General features: G+C 42.7%; 1 protein-coding gene across 1 annotated transcript in view; it reads right to left on the bottom strand.

Moving 5' to 3' along the window:
• Positions 1 to 21,182, bottom strand: part of SLC30A4 (solute carrier family 30 member 4) — a 287,690-nt gene that overhangs the window by 145,367 nt on the left and 121,141 nt on the right. Inside the window, exon 5 of the mRNA XM_078684769.1 lies at positions 15,881 to 15,986. Coding sequence (XP_078540895.1) covers positions 15,881 to 15,986 — 106 coding nt within the window. The remainder of the gene's footprint in view (positions 1 to 15,880; positions 15,987 to 21,182) is intronic.

Genomic DNA, 21,182 nt, shown 5'->3' with positions numbered 1-21,182 from the left:
AGTTTTGTGCCCTCGGCGCAACAGTACAGATGAGGTTCCCTGCCTTCCTGCGAGTCATGTTCAACAATAAAATGCACAATCTTAGATCTCCTTATGAGGCCGATGAGATGCTTGAGTCACTGAAGTTGCTACACGGGGGGGGAGTAGGAAACCCTTAGGGGGCAGGAGTGGATCTTATGGTCAATTAGTATCACCCCCCAATGTTAATGTTAAATTAGATACACACAATATAGCTTTAGAAAAGGAAAAAAAAACACACACACACAAGTTAAAAAAAAAATGGAAAAAAAAAATGTATGGAAGTGTGACTTGAGGGGAAAAAAAAGGAGAAAAAAGGATAAAGAAAAAAAAAGGGGAAGAGGTAAAAAAAGGAAAAATAAAGAGAAAACATATATATATATATATATATATATATTGTGTGTATATATATATATATATATATATATATATATATATATATATATATATACACACAACCTATAAATTTAAGGGGAGTCTTTTTAAAGGTTTTTGGGGTGTGGGGTTATTGTAGGTCTCCTTTCTGAATCACTAAAGCACCACCTAACTTGTAGTAGAAGCGGGGGAGGGGAGGAGGATGAGGGTGCCAGAGGGTGCAAAATTGGAGATTCATCAGTCCAGTGTAGGTAGGCTGGGTTTTCCCGGGGTGGTAGGGATAAAATTGTGAAAAATCCTCATGCGGCCGAACCCGCATTTTTTCTTAACTCATTTAGCTCCAATTGCCGATCGTCCAAATCAGGACGATCCCTCTTATTTGAACATTATCCGTGATCGCCTAGTAGACTTAAATGACCCGGTAATCTGGGTAGGAGATTTTAATATTGTTTTGAACCCAAAACTGGACAAATCTGCGAACTCTAGGGCTTGCGCTCTTTCCAAATCTAGACAAGAGCTCCTAACAATTATCTCACAGTTAGGCTGGGCGGATATTTGGAGGGAAAGGGCAGGAGCTAAGTTGGGGGTCTCCTTCCGAAATCTCAAATATAAACACCTCTCAAGAATAGATTATGCTTTTTTCAGATTCAGCCTTAAAGATTTCTTGACTGATATTTCTTACCTTCCCTCTCACCTCTCGGACCATTCAGCCATATCGTTCGCAATAAAAATAGGCCATCAAAAACCCCATGTCTCCTGGTCTTTTGACCATACTTTGCTACTGGAGGAGGAGGAGGTTTCCTTTCTCCGGACAGAAACTCATTATTTCTTAGAAGCTAATCTAGACACAGTTGCTATTCCGGTTTTGTGGGATGCACTGAAAGCCTACTGGAGGGGGTGTATCACGAATCGATCCTCGTATAGGTAAAAGCAATATAGAGAAAGTATCGAGAGTCTGGAGGTGGAGATGAAGGGAATTGAGAACAATTTGGGGGCCCATATGGGCACTGAAGCGGACTGTGAAAGGCTGGGTTTATTAAAATCTCAGTTGGAAAGCATATTACAGAGTAGGTTGTCCAAACGGTGGGAGGCGAGTAAGAATTATTAGGCAAATCAAGGTGGGGGGGAAGAATCCCCTCGGCTGACTCAACTAGAAATTGGGGCTGCTTTTCAGGATTTTTTTCAGGCCATTTATAAAGATGACATTCGTGTAGACACGATAGAGTGTGAGGCCTGGTTGGATCCAATTTTCACCCCTAAGCTCTCGATAGAGCAAGGCAAGACATTGGAAAGAGAGATCTCTGTGGAGGAGGTTAGTAAGTTACTAGGGCAGGTAAGTCGGGGAAAGGCAGCAGGCCCGGATGGGCTACCAGGGGAACTTTATAGGGCCCTAAGCTGAGAGATCGCTCCGGTCTTGGCTTCTGTTTTTAACAGCATTGTTCTGGAAGGTTCGGACCCTCCTAAGTCTTGGAATGATGCCACCGTGGTTTTAATACCTAAGCCAGGAAAGACGTGAGGGACTGTGGGTCATACCGTCCGATATCACTCCTTAATAGAGACTATAAAATCTTTGCTGCTATTATGGCGGCTAGGTTGGGGGCGGTGGCTAGCATAATTATACACGATGATCAAAAGGGCTTTATTAAAGGCAGACAGCTATCAGACCTCACGCAAGATCTAGTCGGGGCAATTGACATCGCTACTGCCTTTTCTCTTCTGTTTGCTGCCTTCACGTTGGATGCGACAAAGGCCTTTGATAGGGTCAATTGGGCCTATCTGGCTGCAGTTATGAGGATATTTAATCTACCTGCAAATTTCGGCAATATGATATCTCTTATTTATAAAGCTCCGACGGCCAGTAATCTCTTGACAGAGCCTTTTAGCATCTCTAGAGGAACAAGGCAGGGCTGTCCGCTCTCCCCCCTCCTCTTTAATCTTTATATTGAGCCTTTTGCTCAGATTCTTAGAGAAGAGGCAAACATAACATCATTTAGCTTCAGAGGTTGGGACAAGCGGGTAGCTCTGTATGCGGATGACATCCTCATAATGACATCCAATTTAGATCAGGCTCTCCCTACAGTGATCAAGAGGGCAGAGGAGTTTGGCAAGATCTCCGGATATGAGATAAACTCCGATAAAACGGAAATTATGACCTGGAATACCACTAGCACTCTTGTGGAGACTGTGTCCTCTACGCGTTATCTAGGCATCAGAATCTTTCAAGATGTCAGTAAGATCGCCGCTAAAAATCTGGAGCGAGTACATATTGAAGGTCGGAAGAAGCTTAAGGCTTGGAATCACCTCCCTCTATCCATCTTTGGGAGGACAAACCTAATCAAAATGTCCATCTTGCCCATATATACTTTCCTGTTTAACTCTATTCCGATGGCTTTTGACAGCAAACAAATAGCCAAGTGCCAACAAGATGTCAATTCATTCATCTGGAGATATGGAGCCATACGATTGGCTTGGAAGAAGCTGAGGAGGAGGAGGGAAAAAGGGGGGTTGACGCTACCTGACCTACAATACTACGCCTGGGCGTTTGAATTATCCTTTTCTAGAATGCTTCTAAAGATACCATTGGATAACGCATGGGGAAAGATGTTTCGAGCTATGTTAGAAGGTGCCGATCTTCCACCAGCAGGTTTTCTCTTTAAGATTGGAGATCAAAAAAATGTTTTTAAAGTAAAACTTAAAATTCTCCAATCACTGGCTAGAAGCTGGTCTATAATTAGGAAAAAATTAGGGCTCAGCTATTTCTCTAACGCAGCACCCCTGTGGGACTCGCCGGGAACTCCATCTGGTCTTAAAGACAGTTTGGCATGTCCTATAAGAGAGGCTGGATTTCGGACTTGGGGAGAGTTGGTGGCATGCAGCTCCATGATACCCTGGGAGGATTTGCATGAGAAAGTCGGGCCGCGTCTCTCTAGTTTTAAGTATCTACAACTGACCAGCTGGGCTCAGGCAATGCTTAGGAAGAGGGTCCCCCTGGGGAAAGATAGCAAGTTGGAAAATCTATTGGTAACGAGGCCAGGGGGGGGGCAAGGAGGTCTCATGTTGGTACTGGGGGATCCTAGAAGAAATAGATGGAGATTTTATACTCCCTGAGAAGCTTTGGGGAGGAGAGATGGGAGATTAGTGGGAGCAGAATTGGCAAATCTCATTTACTTTGTTAAATAAGCTTGGTAAACCAGCATGACTGAAAAGAAATCACCTCTTTACGTTACATCGAGCATACCTCTCCCCACAGAAGCTAGCTAAATATCAGCTTGGGAAAAAATGGGAAAAAATGCAACAAATGCAACTTGCCGGAGGCTTCGGATGTGCACATTTTCAAGGAGTGCCCTGCTATCAGTCACTTTTGGGAGAAGGTGTGGAGGCTTTGTCCTCTATACTTAATACGACACTGTGCATCTCTCTCCCTCTGATTATCTTTGGATTAGACGACAACATCACTGGGCATGCCAGATCCTTTTTGTTTTATGCAATTCTCCTGGCCAGGAGACAGATTTGCAGGTCCTGGGTGGATCCGGCTCCTCCAACTTACGCAGTATGGTTGAAGTCTCTCTATGAAGTTTCGGGGGCGGACTTGGCCAGATCCTGCAGCAGGAAAAGGCTTGCTTTCTGGGACTTCCTGGTAAATTGGGGGTAGGAAGCCCAGGTTTTTTGTTTTTTTTTTCTTTCCCCGGGTCCTATGATTATGCCTTCTTCCTACTCCATGGACCGGTTGAAGAGTCTTCCCAGGTATGTGTTGGTCCAACAGGTGATAAAGCACCTAGATGGAGTGATGTAGGTCTCCCTGCTGTGTGAAGGTTTCCATCTTCCGCCAATCTAAATTCTTGTGCGCCTGTGTACGTGCCATGTAAGTAGATCCGGGGGCTGGATGCAGAGGCACACAGTGGTGGTTGGCGGCTTTCTTTGCACTAGGGTATCGGCAAATGTGGACAAAAAAAAACAACAATAAAAAACAAGGTTGTTAATTTCCACCCACATTTTAAGGGTCTGATCTCCGATAGCAATATTATCCAAAGTAAAGTACACTCTGACTCCACCTTGGCCAATTACTTTAGTGTAGTGCCCTTCCACCTTGGATAATGTTGCCTAAATGTAGAAGGCTGAATTCATAAGGGAAACATGCCGCTCAGTCTTTTAAAATATGCATTAAAGGCTAACAAGTAATGTTCATAAAAATTAACTAGGATCTGTGATAATCCCAGGTGTACATACACTAGTTCTTAACAAGCCAACACAAAGCAAGCGTCTTGTGAAGCACACATTCCACCCAAGGAAATGTCTTGGGGCTTCTTTACCTATGCTTATTTTTTACCCAAATGGTACTAACTTTATTGACCTTAATGGGATACAAAAAGAAGACTGGACGTGCCGAGATTCAAACCTAGGATAAAGAGTGGTAGATCCAACACAAATCCCTGCAGTGCATGTAATTAATCCACTGTGACAGCAGGCCTGGTTACTAAGGAGCGAGGTGCTGCCTGATGTTTTCACCTTCTGAATTATCCCATGGATGAATGGTGTAGGAGGAAGGAACAAAATAATCTGTTGAAGCAAGCAAGTGAAAGCACATCTCCTACAGAGCTTTCCTCCCCATTCACAGACCCATAAAGACACCCATGATTTTCCTCAGTGAGGCACAGATCTATCTGATAAAACTCACTTTGGTCAAATTGATCAAGGGATTGTTCGATAAATATCCCACTTGTGAATAGCATGGTACTATATGCTCAGAGTCTCAACTCAAATGTTTGTCACTTCCAAGCCAAAGGGCAGATGTTTTGATTCCAAAGCTTAGGAAAACGTAGCCAGAATCCCTAGCAATATGGCTATCAAATCAACTTGACATGATGGGGAGTGCCATTTTCTGAGCTGGCCTAATTGTTCAGGTTCTAGCAATAATCACCTCAGCCATATTGCAAAACAGTTCTTAAAAATGCTATTTGAGTGTCTAGATTCTCTTCTTTAAGTCACTTAGGGGATTTTATAGATTTTTTGTTCTAGTGAGTGGAAACTGTGGCTCTCTATGTTGTTTAATAATGCTGGCCGCTTTCATTTGCACACTGGTATAAAAAGCTGTGTGCAAAAGGGCTTAAAACCCTTGTAGTTGCTCAAACATGCTGATGTCTGAGTGCGCTAAAAGAAGTGGCAGACCTTCATGTTAAATTACCCAGTTCTATTCCAAGTAAAGCCTACCTACAATGTCTTAATGTTGAAAGGCAATACTAAGTTGCGCAGTGTGCTCCATACTTTTTTCTTCCCCAAATCCTTAAAGACTGGGTTGAAATGGAAAGCTTTCAATGAGTTCCTTTGTAAACATCATTGGACTGGAGTTCAGGGCAAAATGAGCAAATAATCTTCGGTACCGCTCTTTCTGGTGGACAAGCTTATCGAGCAGCATATTATTCATATTTTGAATCTCTCCAGGTACCAGACTGGATAAGGAATTTTGTTTGCAGTTGCTCCTGCATGCCGATAGGTGGTGCCATCATACTCTGGAGCAGATTATTACTGAATATGTTAATGACTCTCCTGCAGGATTTCCTTTGAAACTGTTCTTTGCTCTCAGAAACGAATCAACCGGTATGGACGGCAAATGTGACACTGCACAACATCTTACTAGGGAGTGAGTGGGACCTTTTTAGAACCCTTAATATCCTCTCAACCGAACAGTATCCCCTAGAAAAAGTATTAACAAAGGTACGTAACTTTCTTTTAATGGATACTTCTAATTACAGATTCCTCACATTTTAAAAAGATGCCCAAGCAGTATTTCCCAATAGGTGAATTGTCTGAGAAGTGGACTTACACACCAGAAGTCCTGTTGGACCGAGCGGGTGAAATGTCCTGCCTTGGTGATTTGACTGCCAAGCACTAATACATGACTAATGTGTGTACAGATGCCCATGTGTGTACAGATGCCAATGTGTGTACAGATGCCAATGTTCAACATTAGACTACCTTTCGCCAATGCAGGCATGGCAGCCTGGATTCTTGCCTAATCCATCGGAGGGACGCTGCAATGAACTTGCAGCCTACTTCCAGAACAAAGTGTCCTCTATTTACACTGAACTCCAAAAGGGTAGAGAAGCCCTACTCACTGAACAAGAGATACTGCCTATGGCCAAAGAAACACACAGTCTCCATAGAGTCCCTCTAATTACTGACGAAGCAACTTCAGCCCGGTTTGGGCAAGTGAAATCGGGCTCCACTCTGGACAAGGCCCCTCCCCATATTCTCCAGGAGGGAAGACAAGAAATTGTTCCCAGCATCCATGAACTAGTAATCCTCTCCATCACCACAGGCCTAGTCCCCTGAGAATGGAAACATGCTGTGGGGAACAATGTATCTCCACTTACACTAGGCTGGCCGGACAGTCTACAGACCCCACTAGTTCCATCATGTCCTATTAAATATTTAGGAACATGGCTGAAGGCAAACGCAAAACAACGGACCTGTGGCCTAGAGCTAGACCCTGTTTCAGTGGCCAGGTCTGCTGACTTGGCGTCCCTCCCACTATAGTGGATATGCAACATTGCCCCGTGAATGTTGGTGTACTATGTCTGGATAGATGTGACTGTTCTTTTCTGGTGCTGCTCTGGGGTAGGCGTGAGTGCGATGGGTGGTGGGTTTTGGGGTTTGTTTTCTTTGGTTATTATTTCAAATGTATTGCTCTTAAATTATCCTATTTTGTCATTGAAATTGTCAAAGTAATTTTTAAGTACATTTTATGTGCATGAGTTGCTGGGTAACAGTCCTCTGATATATAGTTGTTATTTGGCAAATAAAATCTGTTCTTAAAATAAAAAAGCTGACTTGTACATGCTTTGCTTTACTGAGAACCTTGCACAAATTTCTGGATTTATTACCTAATCTCTCCAGGCACTTATTCTGTCACACGTGGACTATGAGAACTTCTTGTATCTTAGATCACACGAATCAGTCTTAAAGAGACAAGTGGTTCGAAATGCAGCCGCCAGAACAATCGTCAAGTTACCCAAATGCTCGTCAACCAAAGATGCCTTGGTCTCTTGCAATGGTTACCAGTGGAGAAGAGAATAACATTAACTTTTCATAACTCACAGGACAATAAATCATAGGGGACCCAATATGATTAGGATTCTTCTTACTTCCTACACCCCCAATAGGACTTTATGGTCCTCTAACACTGGTCTTCTGAAGGTCCTTCGCATTCAGAAGTCCAGCTGGGGTGGAATGTCCTTCTCTTATATATCCCCCAAACTGTGGCATTCAATGCCTATCGGCTTAAACACAGAGCTCAATTAACCCAAATTTAAAAAGCTCCTCAAAACCGGACTTTAAGGCAACTAATTTCACTACGCATTAATAGGCCAGAATAATGCTTACTCTCACAGTGCTAGGAAGCCTTTGGGTAGTTACGCGCTCTACAAATCCACATAAGATAAGATTTAGCCTGAAAACTGTCAGGAGACTCTTTTTTGATCAGGGCATAGCATGTTTTTATGCTAGACATCGTTTGACTTTCCTTTCTTAACCCCTTCCACGCTCATGACGAGCTGGGCTCGTCATGGTGTAGCCTCCTCGCACGCTCATGACGAGCCCAGCTCGTCATGAATAATGGAAAATGGGCGATCCCAGCACCGGGGGGGAAAACGCATAGCAGCCAAGTGGTTAAGAACAGTGTGTGCTCTTGATGTAAAAGCTTTGGGTCCATCAGGTAAAGCCACTCCTCCTCCTTGGAGGAGTGAGACAGAAATAACCAAAGAGAGTGATGGACTGCCCCACATAGAAGAGAGAGACCACCTTCTGCAAAAAAGAAGCATTACTTCCCAGCACCAACTCGTCAAGAAATATGGTGGAACCGAGAGGATGTAGGGACGGCATCTTTAGCACACTGACATGCACATACGGAATTGAAATGAGAAATACTGTCTTACTGGTGGTGAGCAATCTCAATGAACAACTGTGCATATGCTCAAAGGGTATGCACATAATGTACGCGAGGACCAAGTTAAGATCTAATTGCGGCACAATAAAGGGTGCAGGAGGTATTCTATGTGAGCCCTTTTTAAAAGGTTTTTTATTTTATTTATTTAGAGTTGCATCACAACTGGTAACACACATAGAAAAGCCAAAAGGGCTGAGAAATTATGTTTTATGGTTCCCACAGCAAAGCCATGCAAGACCATTGATAGGACAACTATCAAAGCATGCGACAGATGAGACTGAAGATGATCACTTGACGGTCTCCACACCCGGCCACAACCTTCGCCCAATCAAAAGAGTCAACAGATTTGGTAAACTGGTGCAGATCCTCCAGAAAACAATCCTCTACTTCTGCCAGCAGATCAAAAGATCTCAGTTGGTGCCCCTCAATCTCTGGTCATAGAGGTGTAGATTGTGGAGATTCAGGTGTTGGACCCAGAACTGTCAGAGGGTAAATGCTCTGGCTCAGCTAGTCAGTACCAGACTCTCATGGCCCACACAGGGGGTACTAGGATGAGTGGAGCTTGGCATCTCCCGATCTTTTAGAGAATTTGTGGCATAAATAAGAAGGCTTGCCCGCTTCCACCATCGAGAATCCCACTGCAGGTAGAATGAGTCTCCCAGGAATCCACAAGTCAGAAACTCCAGCATGCAAGACACTGTTTGGTCTCAGTCTGGCATAAAGATCTAATCCGGACACGCCCTACCAAATGAAGACACACTGAGATGCAGACATTGTTCATGGTACGCTAGATGAAGTCTGCTGAGCAGATTATTCCCAGTATTTTGTGAGGCCACCAAATGATTGGTTGTCAAGAGACCCTATGAAGGTTGTGCTACCTCCAGATGCACAGCACTTCCAAGTATACGCCGGCACCTCACACTACCCTGCTTGCTGCAGCACCACATAGTGGAATGCTACATGTTAGGACCTGGACCTCCTTTCCCACACAAGACTGGAGGAAGGCCTTCAGGGCCAACCAAATGGAACCAAGCTCTGGAACAATGAAGTGATACCTCTTCCTCCGCCAGAGGCTAATGGCCCCTGATCTCTACCAGTCCTAGGTGACAACCCAGCCCAGAGATGGTGCATTCATGACTACTGTGAACTCTCATTGGGGGCATGGGTTGAAGGAGAATCGGCCTGCCATTGATCAGATCGATTTCCAACAATGACAGTTCCAGACGGTTTGTGTCAAGATACAGATGCTCTACATGAAGCAACCACAATGCTGCGCCTACTGCGGAGCCCTCATTTGCCAACAATCACAAAGGAACAGCAAGATGCGTGAAGTAAAGAAGCCTTCGAATCACGGGCGCGAGTACCAGAGTCTGAGCCTGAAACATCGAATCTTCACCTCAATGCCCATGATTTCTTGCTGGAGCGTAAAGTTCTTCAATCCCACTATGTCCAGAATGGCCCATTAAAGAGAATCGACAATACAGGTTGCAAATAGAATTTTGGCTTGTTGACGGAGATCCCCAGGGATGACAACAGTGTAGTCCAGGTAGTTTGTGACTCACTGCAACCTTCAACCATCAGTCATTGAGGTATGGGAATATGTGTTGCCCAACCTGCAAAGAAGGGCCACAATAACCACTATCACCTTCATAAACACAACAGTAATTGCGGGGGGGGGGGCGGGCTTCTGATGTAAGGCTGAATAACATCATTGTACATTGGAAGTGTTTAGACCTCACCATACACCATTGAGGAGTGCACCCTTCAGGTCCAAGGGCATCAGCTAGAGTAGAGAAACTCTGGGTCAAAGTAAACATCCTGAATTGTTCTTCAGAAGGAACGTGTTCTAAAATAAAAAGTCTGGTGTTGGCCGAAGTCTACAGTTTTTTGGGGGATAAAAAATTACTGGGAGTAACCGCCCCGTGTTTCTCCACTAATGGGACTCTCTCTGGCCCCTTTAGTCAACACTACTGAACATTCTGGGCAAAAACAGGAACGCAGTCTGCCAAAGTCTGAACAAAAACAGGTGGAACAAGAAGGAAAGTGGATGTAAAAGGGAAGATTTGAACATGTGGAAACCACTAAATATTGAGGAGTTAGCACTGCATCAGAAATGGCTGGTCTCCAGGGATGGCCTATATGATGCATGGCCTCACAGCGATTTACCGGGGGAGCCGAGCACAACTTAGACCAAGGCACCATCAATGTTTTTGTCAAAAACTCCTTTAAAAGGCATTAATGGCACTGAGGTAGCAGGCTCAATCTGCAAGATGTCTCTCTTTGCTTTAGTCTCTACTGCAGTTTGCTGAAGGGCCTAAACATATGCTGCTTTGCACACTACGATCACAAAAGAGGCACTCTTCTTATAGGGGAATCAACCTCTGTCTCTGGGAATGTATACTGCCCACTGGCACTCTGTAAATCAACAAATAGATCAGCATGAGTTTAATGAGGTGAGAGTACGTTATCCGCAGCCTCATCGCCATTTTCGTCATGCAGGACAGTGTGAAGGCCTTAGATGGTGTCGAAATCTGATCCAAATAAGGCTTCTAGCTTTCAGTATTACTGGCTGCCAAGGAGAGTTAGGGGACGCACCTTGGTTAATTTTTAGTAAAACGTCTGCTTCAGCGTAAGTGGTGCTGGATTCAAGGCAGATGATAGAGTGGGCAGGCGGACAGGTGAGGTTTTCGAAATGGGAGTAGAAGCAGGGTCTGGCGTAGGCAGCGCAGAAACCCAATGGGGTCAGTCTATGCCAGGGCATGCCTTGCCAGCTGGAGTGCAACTGGGGGGGTCCCTGCGATTTCATTGGGCCAAAATGCACTCCAGTGGAAGCCGGCATTAGCTGGAAAAGTTGCAGACAATGAACTGTCTGAAGGCCTCTGCTTAATTTGGGGTCGACAGCCCAGGGAACTCAGGGCATGCCAAGGCGAGCCTTCGAAGAGGCGCTGAATAAGATGAGATAAGTGGAGTCAGGTCGTTCAACTCCCAACTCCGCAACTTATCTTCGGAGCATGAACGGCGGGACAGAGGTAAGTCCTACTTGAACTTCTTGCATTTCAAATAATCAAAGGGTGGTGATCTGGAGCTTGTCTGTGACCTAGACTGAGAGCGACTTTGATGTTTGGAAAGTGACCTTCCCAGTTTCTTGTGCTCAGTCCTGTATAGTTTTCCCCTCCCACTCTTTGATGGCCTTGAAGTGCGACAGGGAGTATTGATTGCAGAACCTCTAGTCAAGTTTACACCCTTGAAATCTATAAAGAATATCTGCCTCTGGCAGTCTCTGCATAGTCTTTTAGGAGAGGGGACTTCCATAGCGCATGGTCTGGAAAGACTATTCCGGACTCAGTAAAAACAGAAGTTTGGGCGCAGAGCTTCATATCTGTTTCAAAGTGCACAGGGAAAAAAAGCCACTGATTTCAGCATGCAGAAGTGGCACCCATATACAGCTTCATGTAGTCGCTTCCAAAGGCACCATTTACTGGCATGAGGGAGCAATGGAAAAAAAGTTTCGGATCCATCTGGCCCTAGAAGAGATTCAAAATAAGAAGAATCTACGGTCAGAAGTATCCATAAGAGTGTACTGATAGCATTGATCTCCATTAGCAAATCAAAAATATTGCTGCTGCTATCTTGATGGAAAATCGAAAGTAAGCATTTTGGAAACCTACATATTGGAGCCAGCCCTCTTGGTGCACCACTTCCAAAACACACCCCAGAATTACAACACAGGATGTGTCCACCAAAGAAACTGAAGTAGATTGTTCATATTGAGGCTCGACCTGATGTTCCCAGATTTTATGGGACACAATGAAGTGTATAGATTAGAATGCCCAACCCAATTATTCTGATCCGGAACGGGTTTGAGGTTCCTAGGTGCATTAGCCTCCGCATCTCTTGAAGATATGCTACAGAGGATTTCGCTGATTTTACAAAGTGAAAATGGAGAACAGAGTGAGATTAAGGGAGGCACGACCTTATGAGATGTTCAAAACCATTGGCTGAATGTGATGAAATAACAGTTCTTTTGAATGACTGAAAAGTTTCTTTGTTCCCTGACTGAGAAAAAGACTGAAAGAAAGTTATTTGAAGTAATCATACATATGTTTTTTCCACCTGGGCAAGGGCAGCAGAACAAGACTGGACAGTTACTTTGCTTCTGGCTAAGGCTGTGCTTTATTCAAAGCACAAGCTTGCTTCTCTGTCAGCATTTGTTTTTCCTTAAAAGCCTTGAGGGTCTATAGAGACTTCAATTATGATAAGCAACTTAGCAGTCAGAAAAAGAAATAGATTATTTATAGAGTTGAAAGGAATAACACGAAAGTAATACTATGATGCTGAAGAGTAAAACACACAAACTGGTTCCGAAGAGACCAATTACTATTTTTTTTGTAATTTCTTAATCTTAAATTGCAAGGTACAACAACATGTGCACAGCATTAGCAGAATGTATTATTCAGATCATATTGCATTGTTATTAGTAGTTGTGCGCCAGGACTTTGAACGCTGAATAATAAAACTGAAAGGACCATTAAAGAATTTGGAATAGAAGAACTAAAAAGAACAAGCCTGAGAGGAAGTGGTTTTAACCTCCAAGAAAGATGTTGTGCACATGTATGCGATACATGCTCTTATCAGGTTTTACACACTTACACACACACACACACTTTTTTCAATGTAGCATGTAAGTTCATAATGGTAGATTTTCCTAGAGTCATGTAAACCTGCACAATGTAGCATTAGAGATAGTATCTCAACAGCAAATTCATTTTGTTTGTAGGGACTTTCAGTGCACTACTACGGCCTTGTTTACTTGGACGTGGCTCGTGTCCCTGTTGGATCAAATATTTGGCCCTGAGGAAGCCTTTTTAGGTCGAACCTTGGAGAAAGCAAGCAAAGCTTGCTGAGTCCAGCTCGTTAGGTCGAGCCTTGGAGAAAGCAAGCTAAGCTTGCTGAGTCCAGCTCGACAACTATAGTCAGCCATCTCGTGGGAATCTGAGACAGGGGACGGGCACGAGCGTCGACTTAATCTCGTGGGCACCCACGGCCAGCCCCTGCCTCAGATTCACAGCAAGATAGGCTCTCGCCCGCGCGCACACACAGCCACACTCACGCATGCACACACACATACACCCACGCAGGCACACAAACCCACATATACACACGCAGCCACACTCACGCATGCGCACACACATTCCCACGCGCACACACTCACCCCCCCCCGAACACGCAGGGCTTACATACACACACAAACGCGCACACACACACCCTCCCAACCCCACTCACCGGGCACACGCAGGGCTTCCATCACTGGGGGGGCAGGCACCGTCAATGTGCCCCGACGCCCCCCTCACCGGGTCTGTTATACTCCTCTTGTCCTGTTCCTCCGTGTCCAGACTCCGCAGCCCGCTCCGTAGTTTCTCCGCCCCTTCCGGACAATTCGTGCATGTCACGCCTCTCCTTTCTCCCGGCCGGAAATCCTATTTGCGTGTCAGGCCTCGCTCTCATCTGCACTGTAGTGCATTCATCTTTTTTGATTTTTCAACACTTATTTATTTCATCCCTGGATGTTTAACATGCCTTAAACTTAACGCGCTTTCAACTTTGTGCCCGGGTTCTGAATTGCGTCTGCTATATGTCCGTGTAAATTAACAACATAAGGCGTTTCTCTGTCCCATTAAAAGAACAAACAGACTGAGCAGCTGATCAATGCTTGGTTGGAGGGTGGGGGAGAGGCAGACACCGGTGACACAGCTCGGACGAGAGCCACAGCAAGTACATCGATCGTAGAAGATTATTTAATGACCCTGCTTTTGATTCCATCCAAGTGAAAGGAGTGGCCCTCCAGAGACCCTTTCCCGTTGCACCACCAACCCCCACCACCTCCCCCCACAGTGATGTCATGACCGCACAGGGCGCACTCAGTCAGCAGATGCTACGAGCCTTATACCTTCGCACCTCCCCTTTGACCCAAAACACGTAGGGTGGCCATGTACCGCTTTTGTGTTTCCAAGTCTCAGGTTAATTCAACAAGCAAAGACATTCGGGGATTCGAAGTAAAATGTTAAATATATATGAGATGTAAAGTGATAGTGCGGGTTTCTGAATATCAGAGTTTAAATCTCTAGCGGTTTCTCAAGGATACCACTTTATAGCTGTAGAATGATGGGTGGCTAAATTTGTAGTCATGGTGCCTAGAAGCGCTATACCTCCTGCATCATGTAGGTCAATATGTTCCCGCTAATGGTGATAAATAGCACATACTCTGCTCAATCTGCATGTATGGCTCATCCCATGGAATTTTTCATGAATATATGTTTATTCTTTAAAAAAAAAAAAAAACTATTTACCCAAGACCAGGGTGCAATGGGTGAAATGTGCATAAGGTACACGCAGAGCAGTCTGGTAGAAGGCGCTATATAAATGCAGCAAATCACTAACCCTTCTTCAAAGCACACGGGCAGCAGTTCAAGATCTTAGCGAGCAACACAAAGAGCGCGCGCTCTTCACCCATCCCCTTCAAGCAGGACTAAGGACCAGAGAGAGCCTCGAGGTGCTTTACTTTACAACCGCTGCTCAAGAACGATTGAATTTTTTTCAGATAAGATGGTAGGAGATGCATCACACCTTGCGCCGCAGCTGGCTGGAATGCCTGTCAGTCATGACACACAATCCCAAAATAACAAGCATTATGCAATGCAATAGGTCTCACATTTATGCAAGTTTGAGCTATTAGCATTGTAAATGACAAAGACTTTTATTTATGTTTTAAGAAGCAAAATATAAATAAAAGGTATGGTCATTTACAATGCCAATAGCTCAAACGCGCGTAAATGCGAGACCTATTGCATTGCAAATGCTTGTTTAAGGTGAAATGCGTTGGCTGCACTATCTTTGAGAATATACAATAAAGAAAAATTCTGCACCATCGTTCAAGACTCACGATTTCCCATTTTTATTGAATGTGGTTTTCGACAACTATTCCTGCTGCCTCTCTTTTTGTGTAAATAACCATGTACAGAACCTGAATTTTCATCACTATATACAAAGCTAATACATGCAAGACTCTGGTAGGGAGATCATTATGTAACTTAACATGCCTACTCAAATAGATGACAAAAATATATCAAAACAGGTTAGACAGCAGGTAATACCCATGGTCCTCCACCACCACCCCTTCAACCATCGCAAGAGACATAACTGTTTGAGAAGCCATTTAAAGCATGCCCATAGGCTTAAATAACCACTTGTACAAACTAAAAGCAAAAAGGGATGTGGTGATAAGCTGTCCTCTAGTTGGAAACAATAAGTGATACAGATTGGGCAGGACTGACAGAAAAGCGATTGTGTTCACAAAATAATTTATATAAAAAAACTACAAAATAATGTATGACTGTAATTAGACTCAGAGTGAATTCCTCAGTAAATCTGGTATACAGAATCTGACAATGTGAAAATAATCTCCTTACATGCAAATAACTATCAAAATAAATTCCTATCTAGCACTACAAAAACAGCAAAATAAATATAGCAATTTCTAGAGCTTACCTTCAAGAATTATAAGTAGTGTGTCCCGCATAATTCGAACGGTTGTAAAAACTACAAGTAATGAGAATATATATGTACAAACTGGATCAGCAATTTTATATTCAGGCTGCAAAGAAAATATAAAGATAATACTCGATTTGTTCTAATAAAACAATTTACATTTTATATAACATCGAAAGCAACGTTGCAGTGCTTTTCTACGACCCCGTAAAGAATTTCCTACATTGATGGACATAAAGCATCCACTCTGCTCACAATACTGACCTTATACTTTCTCCCTCAACCCCCCACCTACCCCACCCCCTCGCTTTCTGGGCTCATTGAATATTAAATATATTTTGGGGTACAGGGGTGTTTTTAGGTTTTAGGGCAGGGTTTGGGTTTTGGGTATGTTACACCTACAACGCAACTTTTACGTAGCATTCCGTTACAACGCAGATTTTACAACGCGGGATCCATTACATCGGATGTCATTACAATGCATGGCATTACATCGCAGATGCTATTACAACGCATACTATTACATCGTAAGTATTGGTAAGTATTTAATTTTTTTTATTTCATTTAATACTATTTAATTGATTTAATTATTATTAATTATAAAAAAAATATTTATTTTAGTTTTTAAATATTATAAATTAAATATAGTGATTTTTTAAATAAGTATGAGTATAGGAGTATATGTTTTGGGGTACAGGGGTGCTTTTAGGTTTTAGGGCAGGGTTTGGGTTTTGGGGTACAGGGGTGTTTTTAGGTTTTAGGGCAGGGTTTGGGTTTTGGGGTACAGGGGTGCTTTTAGGTTTTAGGGCAGGGTTTGGGTTTTGGGGTACAGGGGTGTTTTTAGGTTTTAGGGTAGGGTTTGGGTTTTGGGGTACAGGGGTGTTTTTAGGTTTTAGGGCACAGGGGTGTTTTTAGGTTTTAGGGCAGGGTTTGGGTTTTGGGGTACAGGGGTGTTTTTAGGTTTTAGGGTAGGGTTTGGGTTTTGGGGTACAGGGGTGTTTTTAGGTTTTAGGGTAGGGTTTGGGGTACAGGGGTGTTTTTAGGTTTTAGGGCAGGGTTTGGGTTTTGGGGTACAGGGGTGTTTTTAGGTTTTAGGGCAGGGTTTGGGTTTTGGGGTACAGGGGTGTTTTTAGGTTTTAGGGTAGGGTTTGGGTTTTGGGGTACAGGGGTGTTTTTAGGTTTTAGGGCAGGGTTTGGGTTTTGGGGTACAGGGGTGTTTTTAGGTTTTAGGGCAGGGTTTGGGTTTTGGGGTACAGGGGTGTTTTTAGGTTTTAGGGTAGGGTTTGGGTTTTGGGGTACAGGGGTGTTTTTAGGTTTTAGGGCAGGGTTTGGGTTTTGGGGTGCAGGGGTGTTAGGTTTTAGGGCAGGGTTTGGCTTTAGGGATAATTAAATTATATTTACCATTTTAAAATTAATTGAAATATATTTAATAAATTTAATTAATTATTTTACATTAATTACATTTTTTAATTAAATTAATTAAATTAATATTATTAATTTAATTTAATTTCATTATAAAAAATATGTACATTAAACTAATTACTTTTTTTAATTAAATTAAATTAATTACAATTTTTATTATATTTACATTTATTAAATAGATATTATTTTATTAAATTAATGACAATTTTTAAATGTCTTTTAATTAAATTATTTAAAAAAAATTAATTACAATAAACTAAATAACATTTAAAAAAAAAAGTCAACTTACCTATACTTACGATGTAATGCCATGCGTTGTAATAGCATCTGCGATGTAATGCCATGCATTGTAATGACATCCGTTGTAATGGATCCCGCGTTGTAAAATCTGCGTTGTAACGGAATGCGTTGTAATACAACGCGTTGTACTGACACCAATCCATTGATGGACATAAAGCATCCACTCTGCTCACAATACTGACCTTATACTTTCTCCCTCAACCCCCCACCTACCCCACCCCCTCGCTTTCTGGGCTCATTGAATGTCCAGAGCCATAGGTATAACACCAAAACATATCTTATGCAGCAAAAGTTAAACATTTTGAAAGCCAGGCATAATGCACCACAAACTCCATCACCCTATTTGCTCTCCATCTAGATAGTACATGTAGAGCGAGAGGGAGGAGAGTGAATGAAGGGTTCGTCTTTCACCAATAAAGTGTTTACCCACATCAAAGACCTTGTTGTCCATGGTTCATGCGACTTTTGGATACTGCCCATCAGATGCCATGATCAAGTAGGAACTGCTCTCTGTCACATTGGAAGTCCTGAGCAAGTCAATGAACATGCCACAAAATCCGTAATTGTTGGGAACGAAATTAGCAGAGTATAAAACAAGGAATGTAACCACTGAACTCGAGACATAGAACAGCCAACAGGACTCGACATTACTGGAGTGTAAACTCAATATCGGCACCCTAAGGACAAAGGAGAATGGCAATATCTGAAACAAAATTGCATTAAAATCTCGTCGGGCATGGGATATCTTAGTTTTCCTACAGTGTCAGTTTTTAAACCTTACATTCTATGGATTTCTTATGTGGTCTTTTACAGTTTATGCTCCAATTACAGATGCCACTCGTGGCTTTTTGTTCTTTTTTTTGCTTTTGCAGAGGAGAGGGTTTATTTATTTATTTTGAAAACAATTTAAATGTGAAACTGGGGAAACGAATGTCTCATTACTAACTGCAATTAGTGCCATGCTGAAGTGATCACCCTAATTATGCAGATTTGTTTCCTTAATGCCACAAAAACATGTTCGAATGGACAGTACATAATTCAATTACAATGATATAGGAGTAAAATGCTGTATTGGCGATCCACATCAAGGAACAATTTGACATAGGCACGGAAGCCTTTCTTTACATATCCTAAATTACCATTCTCATAATTACTGGGGCATCAAAATAGTATAAATGTTAGTGTCATTCACCTCCTAAAAATGGTATGTAGACTCATTTCTCCTTATTCTTAAGTGTTAAGTTTATATTACTTGCAACACCTAAGTGCTGATGCCTATCTACCAATCAGCCAAGAATGGGATTTGTTAGCAGTAAACCCAAAATGCAGTTCAAAGTGGCCATCCTGGAATGCATTTTTTTATTAACAACACCTATTCCAAAAGGGACAACCTGCGTGTACGCAATCATAAGCCAAGAAAATCAATTTCCATCTGTGTGGACTGGTGAAATGGAAATGTGCTGTGGAGTGTGAGAAGGAAAATCTTAGGGAGACTCAAGTCATTATGTGAAAGAAGAAAACTGGCCTTACTTCAAATCTAATTGTGCATTTGCAGCAAACCATGTTAAGTATGGGCCCATCTTTCTGCCACTCGGAAGTAACTAAATTACTGGCATTCATGCGATGGCTTTTTCTTTGACTTACGTAATCAATTGGTATAGAGTTTCTCTATGGTGCAGATGTGTAAACTTACCCAGTAAGTTCTATCTACAGCGGACATGTAACCAAGCAGCTATTGTAGAATTATAACCATGCTATCATTCAAAATACCTCTGCTGTACTCCCTCTGCTGTCAGGTGGAAAGAACGGGTCTTTGTTTATGCCATGCTTGCAAGTGCTGCACAGTTTATAAACCTCATACATACATTGGAAAGACTTGGAGCCACATACTAAAACAATAGCACTTGAGAATGCATTTTTCAACATACTCCCCTCCCGAGTTGTTTACAACAGAATTCTTTTACTTCCTATTAAGAAGTTTCTTATCATGTAGTGCGCTTTACAAAAAAAATTACAGAGAACTCCTGGAATGAGTTGGATTCATCAGAGTGAGTGCGCTAAAGATGTATGTAAGACTTGGCTTTCTGAGCCTCATGTGGCTGCCATGGGAGCCATTAGCAAAGGTTTACTAGGCCTACATTCGTGAATGTTCAGAATGCAGGTGGGTGTCTAACCTGTGGCGTATGAATGCGATGGGCAGTATATGTTGATGTGAGTGCATTGATCTGTTGAATTGGGTCCATGGCTGGCGGTATGAAAGTCGTGTATGTGGTGTGTAAATGACAAATGAATGCACCAAAAAGCAGTTGGAGCCTTAACTTGACTTTATGGCTCAGCTTCATTAGTCTTGGTTTCAATATTCAAATATTTGTGTTTTGAAGCTAGCATTTCTGGAAGTGATAAAAGAAACCATTGTAAGTGGTGGATTAACTTTAGAAAATAAGCATCAAATGTATATCTGTAGCGGTAAGGATACTTTGTCACTACGGAGTATCATTACAATTAAGGTAATGATCTTCCCGTCCGATATATATATGTAGACGGCCACTGGTGTAACCGTGGGGTAACTACTCTATTGCTTGTATGCTTGCAACCCTCCATTGTCCCGACTGAGTAAGGACCATCTGTGGCTGATCTGAATGCCTGCCCACCTAATTTAGATGTGCGGTCATACAGGTCAGTTTTCACTGGCCATCTCCACCTGGAACACCATGGTAAAGCAGCCCTTGCCATGGGAGATAACTCATGGTGAGAGGGGCATTTTTTCTTACAAAAGAAAATTCGGCTTCTGGATTTTGTTTTTTGAAATAAAAAGAATTCTAATTGATGGACGGCTCTGTTATGCTGATGAAGAACCATAAAAAGGCATTGACCGGAATAGCCATGATTGTGCTTGGTGCTCATTTCTAAATATGGCTGGCAGAGTAGTCTCACTGTGGCAAATATTCAGCCCTCTGCCAGGGCGACAGAGACTTCTCTGACAGCCAAAATGTAAATCTGGCCCTTACTGAGAACTCCTTGTTTTCTTTTTTGCAATCTAAAAACCTGGAGGTGTCCAGCATGGTGTAACTTGCATTGATTCTGTTAACTTTTTTTAGAATGCCGTACAAAAACAAGGTGCGTACATGGCTAAGATTACTCTTTTATTTTTGTTTTGTGTTAGAAATCTCTGTAATCTGTGGACAACCAACCAGAGCTCCCATGGGTCTCTATATAAAAACTGAGCCCAATTGTTGTGGGTAACTCTAGTGCCCAAGATTGGAACATGCTAAAAACGCAACATACACACATCGCATTCATGCAGTGAAACCAAAACTTTTTTTTATTTTTTTGCAATGTGGGCAACTGTGGACATTGAGACCTAGCTAAGCTGGCACTTAAGCAAACCAAGCAGACCTGCACATTTTGAAAAATTAGATAACCAGAGGGATCCAGGGGTGCATGACTTGCGTGGCTCTCGCACGTTCATTTTATACAGAAGCTTTTGCAAAATGTCACACTTTGATAAGAAACAAGTTTTCCTCACATTTCTGTGACGTAAAGTTCTCAAATCTGTGGGGAGCAAGATATTTTCTACTAC

The sequence above is a fragment of the Lissotriton helveticus genome, chromosome 3_2 (assembly GCF_964261635.1).
Source record: "Lissotriton helveticus chromosome 3_2, aLisHel1.1, whole genome shotgun sequence".
Classification (NCBI taxonomy): domain Eukaryota; kingdom Metazoa; phylum Chordata; class Amphibia; order Caudata; family Salamandridae; genus Lissotriton; species Lissotriton helveticus.
Note: the sequence above shows the minus strand (reverse complement) of the source record. Positions and strands in the feature narration are given on the sequence as shown.